The sequence below is a fragment of the Ceratosolen solmsi genome, unplaced genomic scaffold (genome assembly GCF_000503995.2).
Source record: "Ceratosolen solmsi marchali unplaced genomic scaffold, CerSol_1.0 scaffold10, whole genome shotgun sequence".
NCBI lineage: Eukaryota > Metazoa > Arthropoda > Insecta > Hymenoptera > Agaonidae > Ceratosolen > Ceratosolen solmsi.
Window position 1 is genome coordinate 23,676,989 of NW_011948412.1, and position 16,015 is coordinate 23,693,003.

General features: G+C 25.4%; 5 protein-coding genes across 7 annotated transcripts in view; 3 read left to right on the forward strand and 2 right to left on the reverse strand.

The window, feature by feature from the left end:
* The window catches only part of LOC105362714 (THO complex subunit 4-like), a 4,875-nt gene extending 2,911 nt beyond the window's left edge, over positions 1 to 1,964 (forward strand). Inside the window, exons 1-3 of one of the 2 annotated variants that reach the window (XM_011500203.1) lie at positions 7 to 156; positions 705 to 1,218; positions 1,434 to 1,964. In XM_011500203.1, coding sequence (XP_011498505.1) covers positions 784 to 1,218; positions 1,434 to 1,745 — 747 coding nt within the window. In that variant the 5' untranslated portion in view covers positions 7 to 156; positions 705 to 783 and the 3' untranslated portion in view covers positions 1,746 to 1,964. Of the gene's footprint in view, positions 1 to 6; positions 157 to 704; positions 1,219 to 1,433 lie in introns of those variants that run through there. The other variant, XM_011500211.1, reaches the window with a different exon arrangement.
* Positions 1,965 to 3,307: 1,343 nt separating this feature from the next.
* Positions 3,308 to 4,027, reverse strand: LOC105366257 (uncharacterized). Its single transcript, XM_011504638.1, has 3 exons — positions 3,993 to 4,027; positions 3,682 to 3,814; positions 3,308 to 3,580 (listed from the first exon to the last, which is right to left on the reverse strand). Exons 1-3 carry the CDS (start codon positions 4,025 to 4,027, stop codon positions 3,308 to 3,310), a joined length of 441 nt encoding a protein of 146 aa, XP_011502940.1.
* A 10-nt stretch (positions 4,028 to 4,037) lies between these two features.
* Positions 4,038 to 5,757, reverse strand: LOC105366265 (SET and MYND domain-containing protein 4-like). The gene is made up of 4 exons (XM_011504650.1): positions 5,361 to 5,757; positions 4,764 to 5,261; positions 4,348 to 4,625; positions 4,038 to 4,253 (listed from the first exon to the last, which is right to left on the reverse strand). The coding sequence occupies exons 1-4, from the start codon at positions 5,755 to 5,757 to the stop codon at positions 4,038 to 4,040; spliced, it is 1,389 nt and encodes a 462-aa protein (XP_011502952.1).
* Positions 5,758 to 7,525: 1,768 nt separating this feature from the next.
* Positions 7,526 to 10,574, forward strand: LOC105366275 (fibrous sheath-interacting protein 2-like). The gene is made up of 6 exons (XM_011504662.1): positions 7,526 to 7,578; positions 8,546 to 8,855; positions 9,044 to 9,228; positions 9,906 to 10,221; positions 10,318 to 10,435; positions 10,534 to 10,574. Exons 1-6 carry the CDS (start codon positions 7,526 to 7,528, stop codon positions 10,572 to 10,574), a joined length of 1,023 nt encoding a protein of 340 aa, XP_011502964.1.
* A 704-nt stretch (positions 10,575 to 11,278) lies between these two features.
* LOC105362732 (low-density lipoprotein receptor-related protein 2-like) lies at positions 11,279 to 15,342 on the forward strand. Of its 2 annotated transcripts, XM_011500229.1 has the most exons (7): positions 11,279 to 11,469; positions 12,283 to 12,722; positions 12,986 to 13,238; positions 13,513 to 13,945; positions 14,077 to 14,159; positions 14,217 to 14,443; positions 14,834 to 15,342. In XM_011500229.1, the coding sequence occupies exons 1-7, from the start codon at positions 11,379 to 11,381 to the stop codon at positions 15,308 to 15,310; spliced, it is 2,004 nt and encodes a 667-aa protein (XP_011498531.1). In that variant the 5' UTR covers positions 11,279 to 11,378; the 3' UTR covers positions 15,311 to 15,342. The 2 variants fall into 2 exon arrangements, with proteins under 2 accessions (XP_011498531.1, XP_011498524.1); XM_011500222.1 differs by having other exon boundaries at positions 14,077 to 14,443.
* The last annotated feature ends 673 nt before the right edge of the window (positions 15,343 to 16,015 follow it).

Consider the following 16,015-nt stretch of genomic DNA (forward strand, 5'->3'; position numbering starts at 1 on the left):
TCGTGTAGGTACAAAACGGATAACTGACTCCATTGTCTATCGATATATTATTTCCAGGTGCTGTACTGAAGCAGAATTTTCTTGGATATATACCGTTTACATCTGCATAATAGGTGTCAGAGCATTATTAAGTAAATATGGCTTTATTCAAAGTTTGTGAGTAACAGGAAAATTAATGAAAGATGTATTTTCATGTTTACAAAGTCTCACCGACAAGATAAAGATGATTAAGATATGTGAGATTACTAGAACAGTAAATTTCGCATGTAATGGAATAGAGTATTCTTTGCCTAACTTGTTCATGATATGAACCTATGATCCTACTTGTTCATGGTTTCGAAGGAAATTAAAATTGTAATCAACTGTAGGTACGAATAGCGTTTCCATAAAAAGATAAATTTATTAATGGTAATCAAACCATTTGCGACATAGCGGTTAAGAGTGTCAAACACAATTCACGCAAATGGTTTATTTGCTTCTTATTATTAAATTATAAAATTATAAATGTGTAATTTTTGTGAATCCGATAAATTGTACATAATCTTCGATCAAATTATAAATTTGTAATACCAACAACTAATGAACACCTTTATTATATTAAAATATGAAAGAATACATGAATATGATCTGGCAAATTATTAGCAATGTATAATAAATTTTTTAGGCTATTCATTCTTGTGATCAAAGTCTCTTTCTGTTCCCAGGACACAGCCAATTCCTAGTAAATTTCAAAATAGATTCAGATAGTCCTAGCCCGGTAAGTGAGCCTCAACCCTCGTGAAAATGGAAATGAGTTTGGATGAGATAATCAAGCAGAACAAGAGCAAGAGGATAAGAGGTGTTGGCAGACGCGGTGGATCAAGACGATCTGGGTCATCTCGTGGAAGCCGGAGACCAGGTGTCGGAGTGATCCGGGGTTGGGGTCGCGGAGGTATTTCTAGAAATCGATCAAGTTTCGACAGAAAACGAAGCGTCAGCGGCCCGAAACGCGTTGAATCCTTCCTCGGAGGTAGCGGTCCGCTGCGCAAGTATGGTAACAACTCGGACATTACGAAGCTTATCGTGTCAAATCTTGACTTCGGTGTTACCGATTCGGATATACTCGAGCTATTCAGTGAGTTTGGTCCGCTCAAGTCCGCGGGTGTACACTACGACAGATCCGGAAGGTCCCTCGGCTCGGCTGACCTCATTTTCGAAAGGCGAGCGGATGCTATCAAAGTGAGTGATCTTTTCGAATTGTCTTGAAGTTTCGTAAAGGGAGGTAAATTTTATTATTCGTTACTTAGAACTCTACATTGAGAGTCTAGTCTTTATAATTTTTAAACGCTGTGGTTTCATGGTCGACCAATAAAACAGTGAATATAAATTATAACTACATTTGTATAAGAACAAAATAGATAGAATATGTTATAATTGAAATTGTTTATTTGCAGGCGATGACACAGTACAATGGCGTTCCTCTAGACGGCCGCGAAATGAACATACAACTCGCGACTTCGGAAATACCTGGAACGAAGTCAATCTATGAAAGTCGCAAGGTTTCCCGCCCAAGTGGTAGTTTTAATTCACGAGGCACAAACCGCAACGGAGTTTTGCTTAGTGGTTTCCGTGGCCGGGGTGCCTCTGGAAAACGCGGCATTAGAGGCAGCCGTCCCGCAAAGAAACAATTGCCGACAGCCGAGGAGCTAGACGCAGAACTCGAGGAATACGCAAAAAGCAAAATTACGAATTCGAATGGCGCTTAAGTTGGGGTGTAACGGGTCCCCGTTGTAAATATTTTTTTAATTTAATTTTTTTTTCTTTTTTTTAAAGAAAATTCTTACCACTGTTTTAATTGCGTGTGTGGTTAAGTAAATATGTTAAAGCTTCTCATAATATCGAAAGCTTCATCGTTAGTGTATAAATCACTACAATAAATAGTTAAAGCATGTGTAGATTATTTTGGATAAATAAAATAATAAGGTAACCCGGTTTCAAATTAAAAATCTAACTGCTAATGGATAAGAATAAAATATACACTTTAAAATTTCTACACTGCGTGAACACGTGTATCTTTTATAGGATACATTTATGTAAACAGCGTTTGTTTTTCATTTCATGCTTGAGTATTATTCATAAAAAATATCGTGTTAAAATAGTCCTTAGGGACAATAATCAGTTTAATCTTAAACTTGTGAATATATTGTACGAAAAGCATTATACTATACAATTATAAATATTGGAATGGTCAGCAATGATTAAATGAAAATCAAATTATCCTTAGGTAATTTTCGATTCATAACAATAACTAGTTCTAGCATATATAATATTTTTATCATTTAATAGATTATATTAATACGTCATTGTTTCTAGAATTAGTGAACTATTGTAAATAACAACGTACAATTATACTTTAAATCGATAACTAGGAAAAGACGATCCTTATTTTGTATTTTATTCTGCAGCTATTTATAAACTCACACTCTTATAAAACAATAATTAAAAAGCAGTTTGTAGTTGAATTATAACTCATTAGGGTTATGCAATAATTCCTGTACCTTGTGCTTTGCGTTGATTATGTTTTTCAAAGAATTCGATGTTGATAATTATTCTAATTACAGCTATTACATATGTTTCATCGATTGACCTGAGATTCCAAATATAGATATTTTTAATATGTAAATTATAAAATGAACATTCTTTACCAAAAGATTTGATAATTGTTTTGCGATGAGATGAAATATATCACGTAGTTATGTTTCATATAACTATAAACGTTGCTATTGAGTGAGATGAGACAGCATTGTCTTCTTACGTCGATTATATTTACATAATTATATGAAACTAATTGAAAATTATTTTTATTTTAAATTATTAATGACCATTGTATTTTGTACGTTTACGATTAAATAGTATGCGTCATTTCTTCTATGTAATTTGATAATAAATATTCAAAGAGAAGATATAATATAGTTGTTTAAATTATTATCATAAAATTACGCAAATTTAATTTGCTCTTTAAATTACTTATTTTGATAGACATAAATAAAAAGTTCCAAAACTAATTTAGAAATTTAATTTATGAATAATTGTTCCAATGTTAATTTCAACAATTAAATAGAAATTATAATAAAATATAATTTATTATAAAAGCTTTGTTAATAATGTATACATGGTATCAAGAACTAATTCATAATTAAGATTATTCCTAAATTACAATAAAATAGCTCAAATATAATTAAATGTGTATGGTTTAAAATTTTTTATAAATTTTATTTATTTAATTAAAAAAGAATTAAAATATCAAATTGAATGAATTATCAAACAGTTAAGGTTTAATACGACTTTGACAATTATCAAATATTTGAGTATTATAACCATAGAGCTTTTCAAAAACCATCTGCAAAGAAAACGTCAATATACATTTTATGGAACAAGGTTGGGGTAAAATTTTTGATGCTTTTTCAATTGCTTTCACCAAATCTTGTATGATATTTTCATTAAATTTAGCATCTTTTTTATGAATTAATGTTAATAATTCTTTATTTTCCTCAATGAACTTAGTTTCTAAAAAACTTCTTGAAGTATTAATAAATTTTTGCTATAAAAAATGAATATTACTGTATTATAATACTTGTGTATTAGTTAATTTAATAAATATTTTAATAATACAAAATATTTATATTTAAATATTAAACTTACCTCAATTTGTATAAAATTTAAAAGTGGAGGCCAATTTCTTTCACAAGCTACACAGTTGCAAGTAAAATAAAAATATTGTTCGAATAAAGTATTTCTATATATATTTGGTACATCATAGAAATTACATAAATAACTATCAAATATCTAAAAAAATGAATAATTTTTTATTAAATTATATTAAAATTCAAAGAGATTTATTTACCAGTAAATAAAGTCAGTAATTGAAATATACAAAGAGATGATAATAAATTAAAAACTTAAATTGAAATATTTTTCAAAATTTATCAAAATAATTTTCATAAAATATTAACATGCGTATGTATGATTTAGAAAAACAATCATACATATATGGCTTATCATTTGATATTTACTTGAGAATTTTGTGGAATAGTCTCTACAGCATAAATTATTATCTTGTGATCCTCTGTAAAACATCTTTTTACATTAGGAATACAACTGTTATTAATTAAACTACTAACTGGTGCCAAACATATTCCTTTACTACAACATTGAGCTATTGCACACCTCAATGGTTGTGAATTTTTATTGCAGGCTTGTAATGAATTAAAAATCTATAAAAGAAATGTAAGATATTTTCTTTTTTATAAGATTAATTAAATTTAAAATAATTGTTTTTTAAAATAATAGTTTTAATATTGTACTTACAATATGCCTATTATTACAAGTAATATTAATAAGTTTTAACAGTAGCGTTCCAATAAAAACAACTTCTGAATTTTTAATTAAACTTTTAAGTTCTTGGTTTGTTACAAAATTAAATTTAAAAAAGGATGTATATTTAATTATACAAGCCAAAGCTATGGCTGTATTTTGAACATTAGTTTTAAATTGTTGCTTAGATATATTATTTGATAAACTGTAAATGCTTCTAAATTTAGTATTTACAAATACTTCATCATTCAAAAAACCTTTAGTACGCTTATCTGAAAATTAATTTTAAGTAAAATATTTATTGAAATGATTAATACTCTACTTTATAAATAGTAATAATTTATATTTACAACTAATTTATAAAATATTCAGTTAATAAAATACAAAAAAGATATATAAAATTACTTTACCATTATATTTATCAATATATTCTATTTCTGATTTAAATTTGTCAATAGTATCAAATTCTTTCATTCCCATCAACATTACTTTTACACTAAGTTGAAAACTTTGTACAAAATTCTTAGAGAATTTTTTAATATATGGAAAAACAGAGCATTCAATATTATGATATGTTTTCCAAGCTTCCACTCTACATTTTACAGAGCAAAAAATGCACCAATTACAATACTTGCATGGAATTCCTGCCCATGCTATAGCCAAACAATGACAACAATAAATATATGGATTTTTATTATTTGAACAAGCTACATAAGGTGTTTCTACATAAATTATTTGTCCTGGTTTATATTCTTTAGTAGTAACTAAATATCTGCCATATTTTTCAGAATAATTTATATCAATATTGCTAAAAATATCCTTTTCTTTTTCTAAAAGTTTTTCAATAAGTGGATTTTTCTTATCTTCCTTTTTTGATACAACATTAACTTTATTGCAGTCTAATATATGTTTTGTTTTATTAATGTTATTATGAAGAGATTCCTTTTCATTTTTATTTTCAATTTTGTTAAAATATTTAATAGCTTCTTTAAATGCAATTTGTTTACCAGATAAGCCTAATAAAATTAAGCACTCGACTCTGCGACAATATAACTTAACTTTTAAAATATTAGACATGGTGATGTTAAGTGCTTTATCCAAATCTTCAAGACTTTCTTTATATTTTCCTAAATGTAATAGAAAAGCTGATCTGTTACCATATGCTAAAGCCAATTCTTCTGATGCGTCTATAGCAAAAGTAACACTCATAGAATATAAATTGAAAATTTCTTTATGTATCTCAGCATTGTGACTTTTTCTGATATAAAGTTGATTTCCTTTTTGCCTTACTTTTGTAGAAATCTTGGAATTTTTTCCTATATACTTGGTGTTAATTTTTGTAATAAATTCATTAAAATCTAGATTTAATAATTGCTCACTCATTAAATCTTCTTCAAAATACATTTTTTCAATATTTACAAAAGCACAACTTTAACCCACTTATTGCTGAAAAATTTAACTTATTAAAAATAATACCTACAGTATATTTGAAATCGTGTATATTTGATTTCTATTGTTATTTACTTTATATTAAGATTTATTTTATATTTAGATATTCTATTTTTATATATATTTATTATTTTTTTTAATATATATATGTTTCAGAGGAAAGATATATTTTAAATTCTTTTTGGTACTTTAGACAAATCTTTTCAATTTAACTTCAAGAATTCAAATCCTATGAATTGTATATATTTATGTATATTCAAGTTTTTCTTTTTAAATTTTCTTTTATCATTATATATCTAAATATAACATAAAATGAAATTTCTATTTATACTTTTTTTCAAATATATAAATAATACACATTTCATTCGATATTTTACTACTTTAGACAAATTGTTTCCATAAAATTCCGAGAATTTATGGAACAAAAAAAAACGGTTTTTGTTAAATTGAATTTAGTCATTTGATTTATAGTATGTCAACGTATTAATTATTTTAAAACGTATGTATTAAACTATTATATTATTTTACGTTGTTTTTATGATATTACATTAAATTTATTAGTTGATGAATTTAATATAAAACGGATGTTGGTCGTTGTTTTTATTATTTTAAGTATTCGCTCTTTTTTTATTTTTATACATCTTCTCTCCTTCTCGTCTTTTCTCATCCTTATTTATATATTTAGAAGAACTTCCACATGTTTTTTTCAAAATAAAAGATATATGTTTGATATTAGGATTACCAAGAATTTCAAGTATATATGTACTTAGATTTAAACATGTAGATTGCATCGATGGTATAAACTTGATTAGTTATCAACTAATAAAAGAATATTTAATTTATTAAAGAAAAACATATTTTATATAAAAATTTACATCTTCTATCAATAAGAATACTCAGAAAATAAATTACTTATTCGCTTTGGTATTTGTTATTAATAATTATTAGTATTTGAAAACTATTTTTGGATGTATAAAAATTGAATTTATATGTATGAAATGATTTAAAATTTCAAATTTTAGTAGAAATTATTGCAGAGTAAACTAATTACATTTATATATGTAGACATGAATTTGACAATTAATTTATAATGTAGAATTTATATGTATTATAATATTATGTAAATACTGTATATATACTTTATAATTAACAAATTTTTTAATCCCATTGTGCAGATTCTTATATTTCTATTAACAACTGAAATATTGCTGAAAATTGATTAACTACAGTTATCAAACTATTTTTAATTCGTAAGTAAAATTTTTTCAAATTTTTTGAATAAACTTGTATTTATATTTTATTTTATACCTTATATTTATAAATCTTTTCGTATTTTATAGTAAATAATAAATTTGTGAAGAAATATCTATAATTAATCCTTTTCGTAATTCAATCTCATACTCAAATTTTATAAACGTATCTTTTATATGTTTACAATTAGGATAAATAATTTTATAATTACGAAATGATTCACAAGTTATGAAATATAAATGCATTTTTCTCAAACAATTTAATTTCTAAATAAATATATAATATATTTAAAATCATGCTTTGATTTAAGCATGAGGTTGAAAATTATAATTTTCATAATACAAAAGCATTTTGGAAAAAAATATCTGACTAAAATTTCTTTTGTTTTTTCGATTTTTTCTGTATAAATACGTCAAATTATTGGTTAAATTAGTAATTAAAAAAAAAAAAATATTTAAAAGCATAGATAAAAATGAGTGACGATAAATCTATCGCTTTAGATTTAATAACTCTAAAGAAATCTACGTAAGTTTTTCGAAATTATATTAGATTCTAATAAAAAAATATAGATAAATTATATTATTACTATCACTAATTATATGAGTAAAAGATATTTAGTTTAATCTATAACTGAAATAACAATTTAATTGCATTGAAATTTAATTGTTATAAAGAATGATTTTTAATATTGTTATAATTATAACTAAAAGTATTTATTCCACCTTTTTTCAATTATTTTTAAGCAATTAAAGTAAAATATTTTTAATTATTTTGAATGATTACACTTTGTTTATATCTAAAGTATTATATTAATAAAATTACTTCTTATGCTTTCATTATAAGGGATAAGTATTCTTTATAGATCAAATATTAATTATAATATATTTTATTCATTAAATTTTATTTTCATCCATATGTTTATGTTTCATATTTCAAAACACTCATAAAAGTTTAGATATACCGCTAATTTTTAGATAATTATTTTTGTATTATTTATATAAAAATTTGTTTATACTAACATAATATTAAAAGCACGGAATTTTGCCTTTAATTATTTAAAAATTTTAAAGTAACATAAAATTTTCTTATATAATTTTTATGAAGAGTTTGTAAAGGTAAAATAATATTTTATATTATTTTTTTAATTCAAACTCCAAATAACTTTTTTTATAATATTATTTCTCTTATTGTATTTTATAAAAAATTTGATAGCTTGTATATGTTTTTATTTTCGTGATTAAGTATACATTAAGTAAAAATAATAGAAATAAATAGAAATAACTTGTAATGACTATTCTAATAGCAAAATATTGTATCTTAAAGTTAACTGTATTTATAATTGAAAGATGTATTATATATTAAAATAAATTAATGAAGGTAAAAAGATATTTGCATGTATAGTTCATTTTTAATTGGAGTTTTCAATATTATTCTATTAAACTTACGAGTGTTATTCAAATAATATATTTTACAATGACGACATCGCAACAAGGTACTTGAATAAACTGAAAGAAGCGGTGCCGAAAGTGAAGGGCAGCATACCAAATTTTGGCCTCCCAAAATGGAAACATTTACCCCTGGAATCTAAGATTCCGATGATCCCGGGTCTGCAGGAGAATATGTACACGTTTACACGCAGTAAACTCGGTGAGTCGCTCCGAATTCGATTCAATGGGTTCCAGCCCTTCGATATGAGCGATCCGTACAATAATGAGATACAATTACCCTATGAGGGTATGCATGATGCCCATCTCGCTCATTATTTTCGCACCTCGCCCCATGTTCAAGATGCATTGATCAAGGTATATCTATCAATTGATCAAGAATACTCAGATCTGTCGTTTTCATCCGTGACATCATCATGATAGTGAAGATTATTCGAAGACTTTTTTACTATGATTTAATTTATTAAATGATTTAAAATGAATTCGGTTGCACAATGACCTTCACTTCTAATAATTAAAATGATTAAAAATGAATATACTTTTAGATGGGATTGATAACACCACAGTTGGACGTCAAATGTAGTTTAAAGGAATATAACAATTATAGGAATTATTTAAGAGTTATGCACGGAAAGTTAATTAGGAATGTGTTGGAAAAAAGGGATAAGATTTTGAGGGAAAAAAAGTTACTAAATTATGCTGAGAATCAAACTTTGAAGAAAATTGAAAGGTAAAAAATACTTATATTACGTTTTATTTGTATAAGTGTATATTAAGTTCTAAATACTAAGTGTTAAGAATTATACAAAATTACATTTTATATCGATTTATATTTAATCCATAAACTTTTAATTATTTACAGTTAAATATAATTCTTTATTTTACGTTATATCTTTGAAGATAAGGTAATTATTAAAAATAATCAATATATCAGGTGCATTTAATAATAGGCCTAAGTACATTTTTTTTAAATAATTGAAAATATTAATATACAGATTTTATTTTTATATTTATAACAAAATATTAACGATTGATCTTCCATCTACTTTTATATAAGTTTTATTGATATATATTAATTGAAAATAAAAAAAATAAAAATATTATTTTTTATTAATATTTTTAGCTTCTACAATAAATGAAAATTAAAACATTAAAAAATATGGTTTTACATCAAAATTTAAAGTATAGTGATACATATTAATATTTTAATAACGAAGTATTGGTAATTATTTTAAGTCAAACATTTTTGTGTATATGACATTTCATTACATGTAAATGTAAATTCATAGATATTGTAAATAAACATACTAAATATATGTATTAAAAACTGTTGTCTGCAGATATTATATGTTATATTTCGCTTACGAAATAATAGAAAATATTTCAATTAATATTATTTTGTTTAAGATTAAAAAAAGATGAAATACGCGAAAACTTATTAAAGGAACTAAAACTCAAAGAAACAAATAAATTAAAAGAGATATTGCGAAAGGATAAAGAAAATGATCAAAGAGTAGAAACTATTAATGAAATGAGATATCAAATTAGTCAAAGGAAAAAAATGGAATCAAAGAAAAAAAGAGATTATATTATAAATCAACGCGCTATAATGGCAAAAAAAGAAGAACAAAAAATATTGAATACCCTTAATAAATGGCACGAACGTGATTGTTTACTACGAAAAACTAAGGAACAAAATTTATTGAAAATACATAATAATAAAATTACAACATCTTTAAATAAGTAAATAAATTAAATTTTTATAATGAAATATATTTTTCTATTTATACTGTTCTGTTTGTTTAGGTTTGAACAAAAGAAAGCTTTACAAGAAGAACAAATAGAAAAAGAATTATTGGTAAAAGAATATGCTGAAAAGATAAAAAAATCATTCTTAAACAAGTATCAAAGAAAATTGGAGGAAAATAAAAAAAAATTAGATGGTTTACATAATTTATTTACATATTTATACATTTTGAGTAAAACTTTGAGTTATAATGCTACATATTTAGTTAATATTTACTGTTATTTTCAGCATTATTGTTATTGAAGAAAGACGATCCTTATACTTTGTAAATACCTCTTTATGTTCAATGTTTGCCAAGATTATTTGGATCCTGCCTGCATAATAATTGTCATTGTAAAATAGCAAAAAATTAAATATGATTTATTATATGAATTAATATAATCCTAAAAATTTTTCCTGCCATGTAAAAAATAAGTTTATTTATAGTAATGAATGTATATGATGTACACTAAACTTTATTAAAAATTATATTAATGTCTCTTTATAATTTCATTAATAATTTTATGATTTTTACATTTATGATCAATCATAAGCTATAAGATAGATATATATTTTTAATCAATAGATATTGAATCTCTTATTAAATACAGCTAGTTGAATGGCTATGCTTAAGGTTTACGTGCTTTAATTAAAAGTATGTTCTAATTGATTTCTATGTGATTTTATATCCTTTATTTGACTTTTATAATATGAATATTTTTAAATTCACATTTATCATTGCAAATAACAAAATATTTGTAAATAACTCCTGTTCGTGTATTAGAAATTTATTGCGGTAATTAAATATAAATTATTAAATATAAATTAACATTTTAAATATATTAAATTTCTAAGTTAATTTAATTCAACGTATCAACTGTATTTGATTTTTTTGTATAATAAAAAAAAATTAAAAGGATGATGTAAAACCTGTTTCACTGGTTTACTTCTTTTATTATTTTATTGCCATTCATGCGTACGTACACTAGTAAAATTTAGAGAAATATTCATTCTTTGTTCCACAAAGCTAGAGCAAAATTTTTTAAACTAAAATACAAAATTTCCAGTGAAAAAGTTAGTGAAAATTATCCATCATGGTGATAAAATACTTGGAGTTTTTTATATTTTTTGAAGTGATGTGTATATATACTAATGCGATTGTGATTAACTCGATAGATAAAAAAGGTAAATATTTATGTTGATTTTTTATTTAGCCTATACAATATATTTTTTTTAATTTACAGATCTGTTGTTTCAGTAAAATATTTATTATTAGAATTATTAAAAAGGATTAAAATGATTAAAGAGGATGTATGCATATTAAAAATATTAATTTGATATTTCTAAATAAAAGAAAAATACGTTTTTATTTATTGTTACTGTTTTTCACAAATAAACATATTGAAATTGTGTATTTTATATTATTGGCATTATTAAAATTAATTTATTCCAATTAGTTAATTCATTAATTTTACGTTAATATTTTAACTGACTTTTTAAGAAATAAGTTACTGCATCAAATAAATTGTCTTTTAAATATTATCAAGATGGAATATTTATATAAGATCAAAATAACATCAAAATAAACATTGAATTCGAATATAAAATAGGAGAAAGTAATTCAAACAGTTATTTCAAATAATTATTTACTTTTATGTAATTAACTAAGCCAAGTATAATATATCATTGTATACGTTATATAATATAAAATACATTGTAAATAATTAATAAATTTCCTTTACATATACATCTTTAATTTATTTTAAAAAGAAATTTTTCTATTTTCCATTATTCTTACTTATATACTCTACATTACGTTACTGTATATTATTCTTTGTCTGTAATTAAATATAAAATAGCCTTCAGCGGTTAAACTTATGGTAGCTGAGCAAAATCCTTTAAGATCGATGTAAAAATATTTGATTCCCTTTTTATAAGTTTAATCGTTTTTTTACGAACTATCAATTGGAACGACTTTAAAGGGTATTGCATGCACAGTTATCACAGATGACTCAACACCACGGCTCTTCTACATCAAGGAAAACTCAGGCCTCGTGCACGTATCAAGCTTTGAATCTGGGATCGTTTCCCGTTTACAGCACGGTGAGCACGCCGTGGCCGTCGACTACCACTATCCCATGAACCTCCTCTTCTGGACGACATCAACTGGTATCGTTTATTCATGTTCGCTGTACCAGCTAAAGAACGTCACTCGGGTTTACAGTGACGATAATTGGCAACCTGTTTCCTTCGCCGTCGATTATCTCAGCGATCGCCTTTACATTCTTGATGCAACGACCAATACTTTGCGCCTCCTCGGCCTCGATGGCCAGCATCCTATTATTCTAGCCGTAGGTGCGAGATATTTTCAACCGACGCATATCGAGCTTGATTCAAACCAGGGTTACGTCTTCTTGTTCGACGATCGATATGGCCATGTAAGCTTGGAACATTGTTATAGAAAACTAACCAATGTAATTCATGCATTTAATCATATGATTAAGTGAATGAATAATTTTTATAAAAGGTAAGGTAGGATAAGAAAGTGTAGGAAAAGGTAAGAAAAGAATTGTAGCTGAATGCAAAAATAATTGTAGCTGTTGATACAGTCCACAGGATGAAATTATATAATACTAATTAGTCAATTCATAAGACAATTGTTTTTATAATTATATAATTTTAGTTTTAATATATATTTTAGATACTACGTATGAATATAGACGGTTCCAAATCGATACTACTCAATCCATATTCTTGTAAGATTAAGAATCATGGCGTCAAAATCACATTGGATCGTATCAATAAGAGAATTATTGTGGCTTCTCGAATTCATAAGAAAATTTTTACTATTGATTATAATGGAAATATTTTAAATACGGTGTTAGAACCTCAAAATGGTGTATTGAGTATGAGTATTACAAGAAATCATCTCTTCTGGGTAAACGCAGCTTATTGTGAGTTTCGAAAAATCTTTGACATAACGTAAAATATCATTAATTTATGCATTTATAACATGTATATATTGATTTTATTGTTACATATACTATTTCCCTTAAAAATTCTTATTACAAATAAATACAATAGTCATTTTTATATAAAATCAATAATACTAATAAAAACTATAAAGAGTTACAGTATAATAATTAGCTAAATAATTGTATTAAAATCCATTAATATAAATAACACAACAATAATTGTAATATAACGATCACAACTAACTTCGTGAAGATAGTTTTGGTACATCGTTCGTGGATGGAAGCGTGTACAAATGTGATTATAAAGAGGCTCGAGGTTGTCGTAACGGTTCGATTTCCATATTGCACGAGAGTCTTCCTGGTATTCGCGTACTAGTACTGAAAGCAGTTGAACCAGATAATCAGAAACGGACAGCTTGGTATAATCTGGAGAGCGAGGTCCGCGTTTGTCAACAACTTCGCTTGGGAGATGGTTGTGCTTGTGAAATTGGCTGGAGTTTAGCAAACGATTCGAAGAGATGCAGACGTATCGACGAATTCTTTATTTACGAAGATAATCAAATAGTACATAGTATGTGCTTCAAAAACGAACAATTATCGAGGTGCCAGGCAATCGCGCCCTTCAAAGCGAATCTGCAATTCAAAATCAATCAACGGACCGGTTTTACCTACGATGCCACAACCAGGTATCAATCTCATTAAAGTAATTACTTAAGAGACATTTTGGAAATACGAGAACGATATTACTTCAAGTCTAATTGACTAAGAATTAACAAACGTTCGTGTAACAATATTTGCATATGTAATGATTCTTTAGATTACTATATTATGGTGGCAAGGAATCAATTTATCGTGTGAACGTTGACACGGCGGAAAGTAAACGGCTGCTTTATCAAAAAGGTGTTTTTTATGGTCCCATGACTCTTGACTGGATTACTAAAAATCTTTACTATACAGAAATTGAGTGGCGGGGCAACGTGACATACTACATCTTAAAGGTGATGTTGGCACGTACGGATGATCCTAAGCGGATCGAAGAATCAACATCATTGTTGTGGGAATTTGGAAAAATTGATTCCTTAATGATTCATCCGAATCAGGGGTACTTATTCGTTTCTACTTTCGATAATAAAATACAAAAGTATCGCTTAATTAGATTTAATGCAGACGCAAGAAATTTGACGGTATGTATATTTGATATAATAGTATTTAATCAAATAAGTTTGCACGTCATTGGTATCTTACAAATCTAAATAGATTATTATTTAATATCCGTAAAAGATCTTATCGAATATTATTAACAAATATGAATATAATTTTTATTGTTTTTTTATTGTTGTTAATGAATTTTTGAAATTAAGAATTAAATAATAAAAAAAAATTACCAAATTATATAATTTAATATTACAAATGATACCACAATGGTAAGATCTAACATTAAATACACTCATGGGTAAAAATAAAATAATAAAATACCATTTATTCTTAAATTAATGATAAAATTAATCTTCCAAAATTGATATTTTTCAATCTTTTAGAAAAAATAAACAAAGTGAATAATACTTTTAATGCAGGTTTTGACAGCACTTAGTGACTTTAAATTCATATCGCTCGATTACTCTGAAGATAGAATTTATGCTCTGAATGTGAACGATTCATCAATATTAAGTACTGATCTAAAAGGGCAAGAGCTCATACAAATCGCAAATGCTAGTAGTATCATCCACAACGTAACCGGTTTCTTGGTACATAACGATGTCATATATGTGAAAAACCATACTAATATTTATCAATTCAACAAAACAAATAACAAATATCTCGGGGAAGTTGATATTTTTCCTTACGATCGTAATATGTCGATGAACTTCGCGGTGCATAGTCCTAACATTTTTAAAACTAATAACAGTCGTAATCCATGTGTCGAAAACAACGGAAACTGCGAGAATTTTTGCTTCGCTTTGCCACAATCTGAAAAGGAATATACTAGCCTCCGAAAGCTTTGTAAATGCTTTGATGGAATCAAGTGTAATGCAAAACAAATAAATAAATAAGAAGTAAAGTAATTAATACAAAAAAAAACCAATAAAGAACATTCACAGAATTAATATTTCAATGTCAACCTTCAATGTTAATACTATTAATTAATTATAAATTAATACTTCAATGTCAATTATAATGTCTACCTTGAGAAAATTAGCTTTTTTACCCATTTTTACAAATTTAAAATTTATGTTTTTTTTAAACATTGTAAAAGTGTTTTAAATTTCAATAATGCTATGGAATTATAAAATTTTTCAAAGTTTTTAGAATATTTATAAAAAATAATTAAAAGAATAATAAACTACAATTTATGAATAAAATTGAAGTCTTTAAAATTTATTATGCTTTTTGTTTATTTTTTAATTACGTTTATTTACGTTTATTTTCAACATAACATATCGAAACAATACTCATTTGATTAAAAAACTTGTAATTTGTTTTATTTAGTTTCAGTAATTGTTAAACATTTTAATACACATCTCTTTTTTCACTTCAAAGAATCTTCGAAATACCAAAAAACTTTCAACAAAAATGAATAAATATATTTTTCATTGTACTTTATAAATATTTTAAAATCTTCAAACGAAATATTTAATAATTTATACGTACATTATTAGTTGTACAAATAATCTCATGAATATAGTTCCTTATAAAAATGGTAAAAATAATAAATAAAATATCTTTCCACCACTATTTGTTTTATGTAAGCAAATACC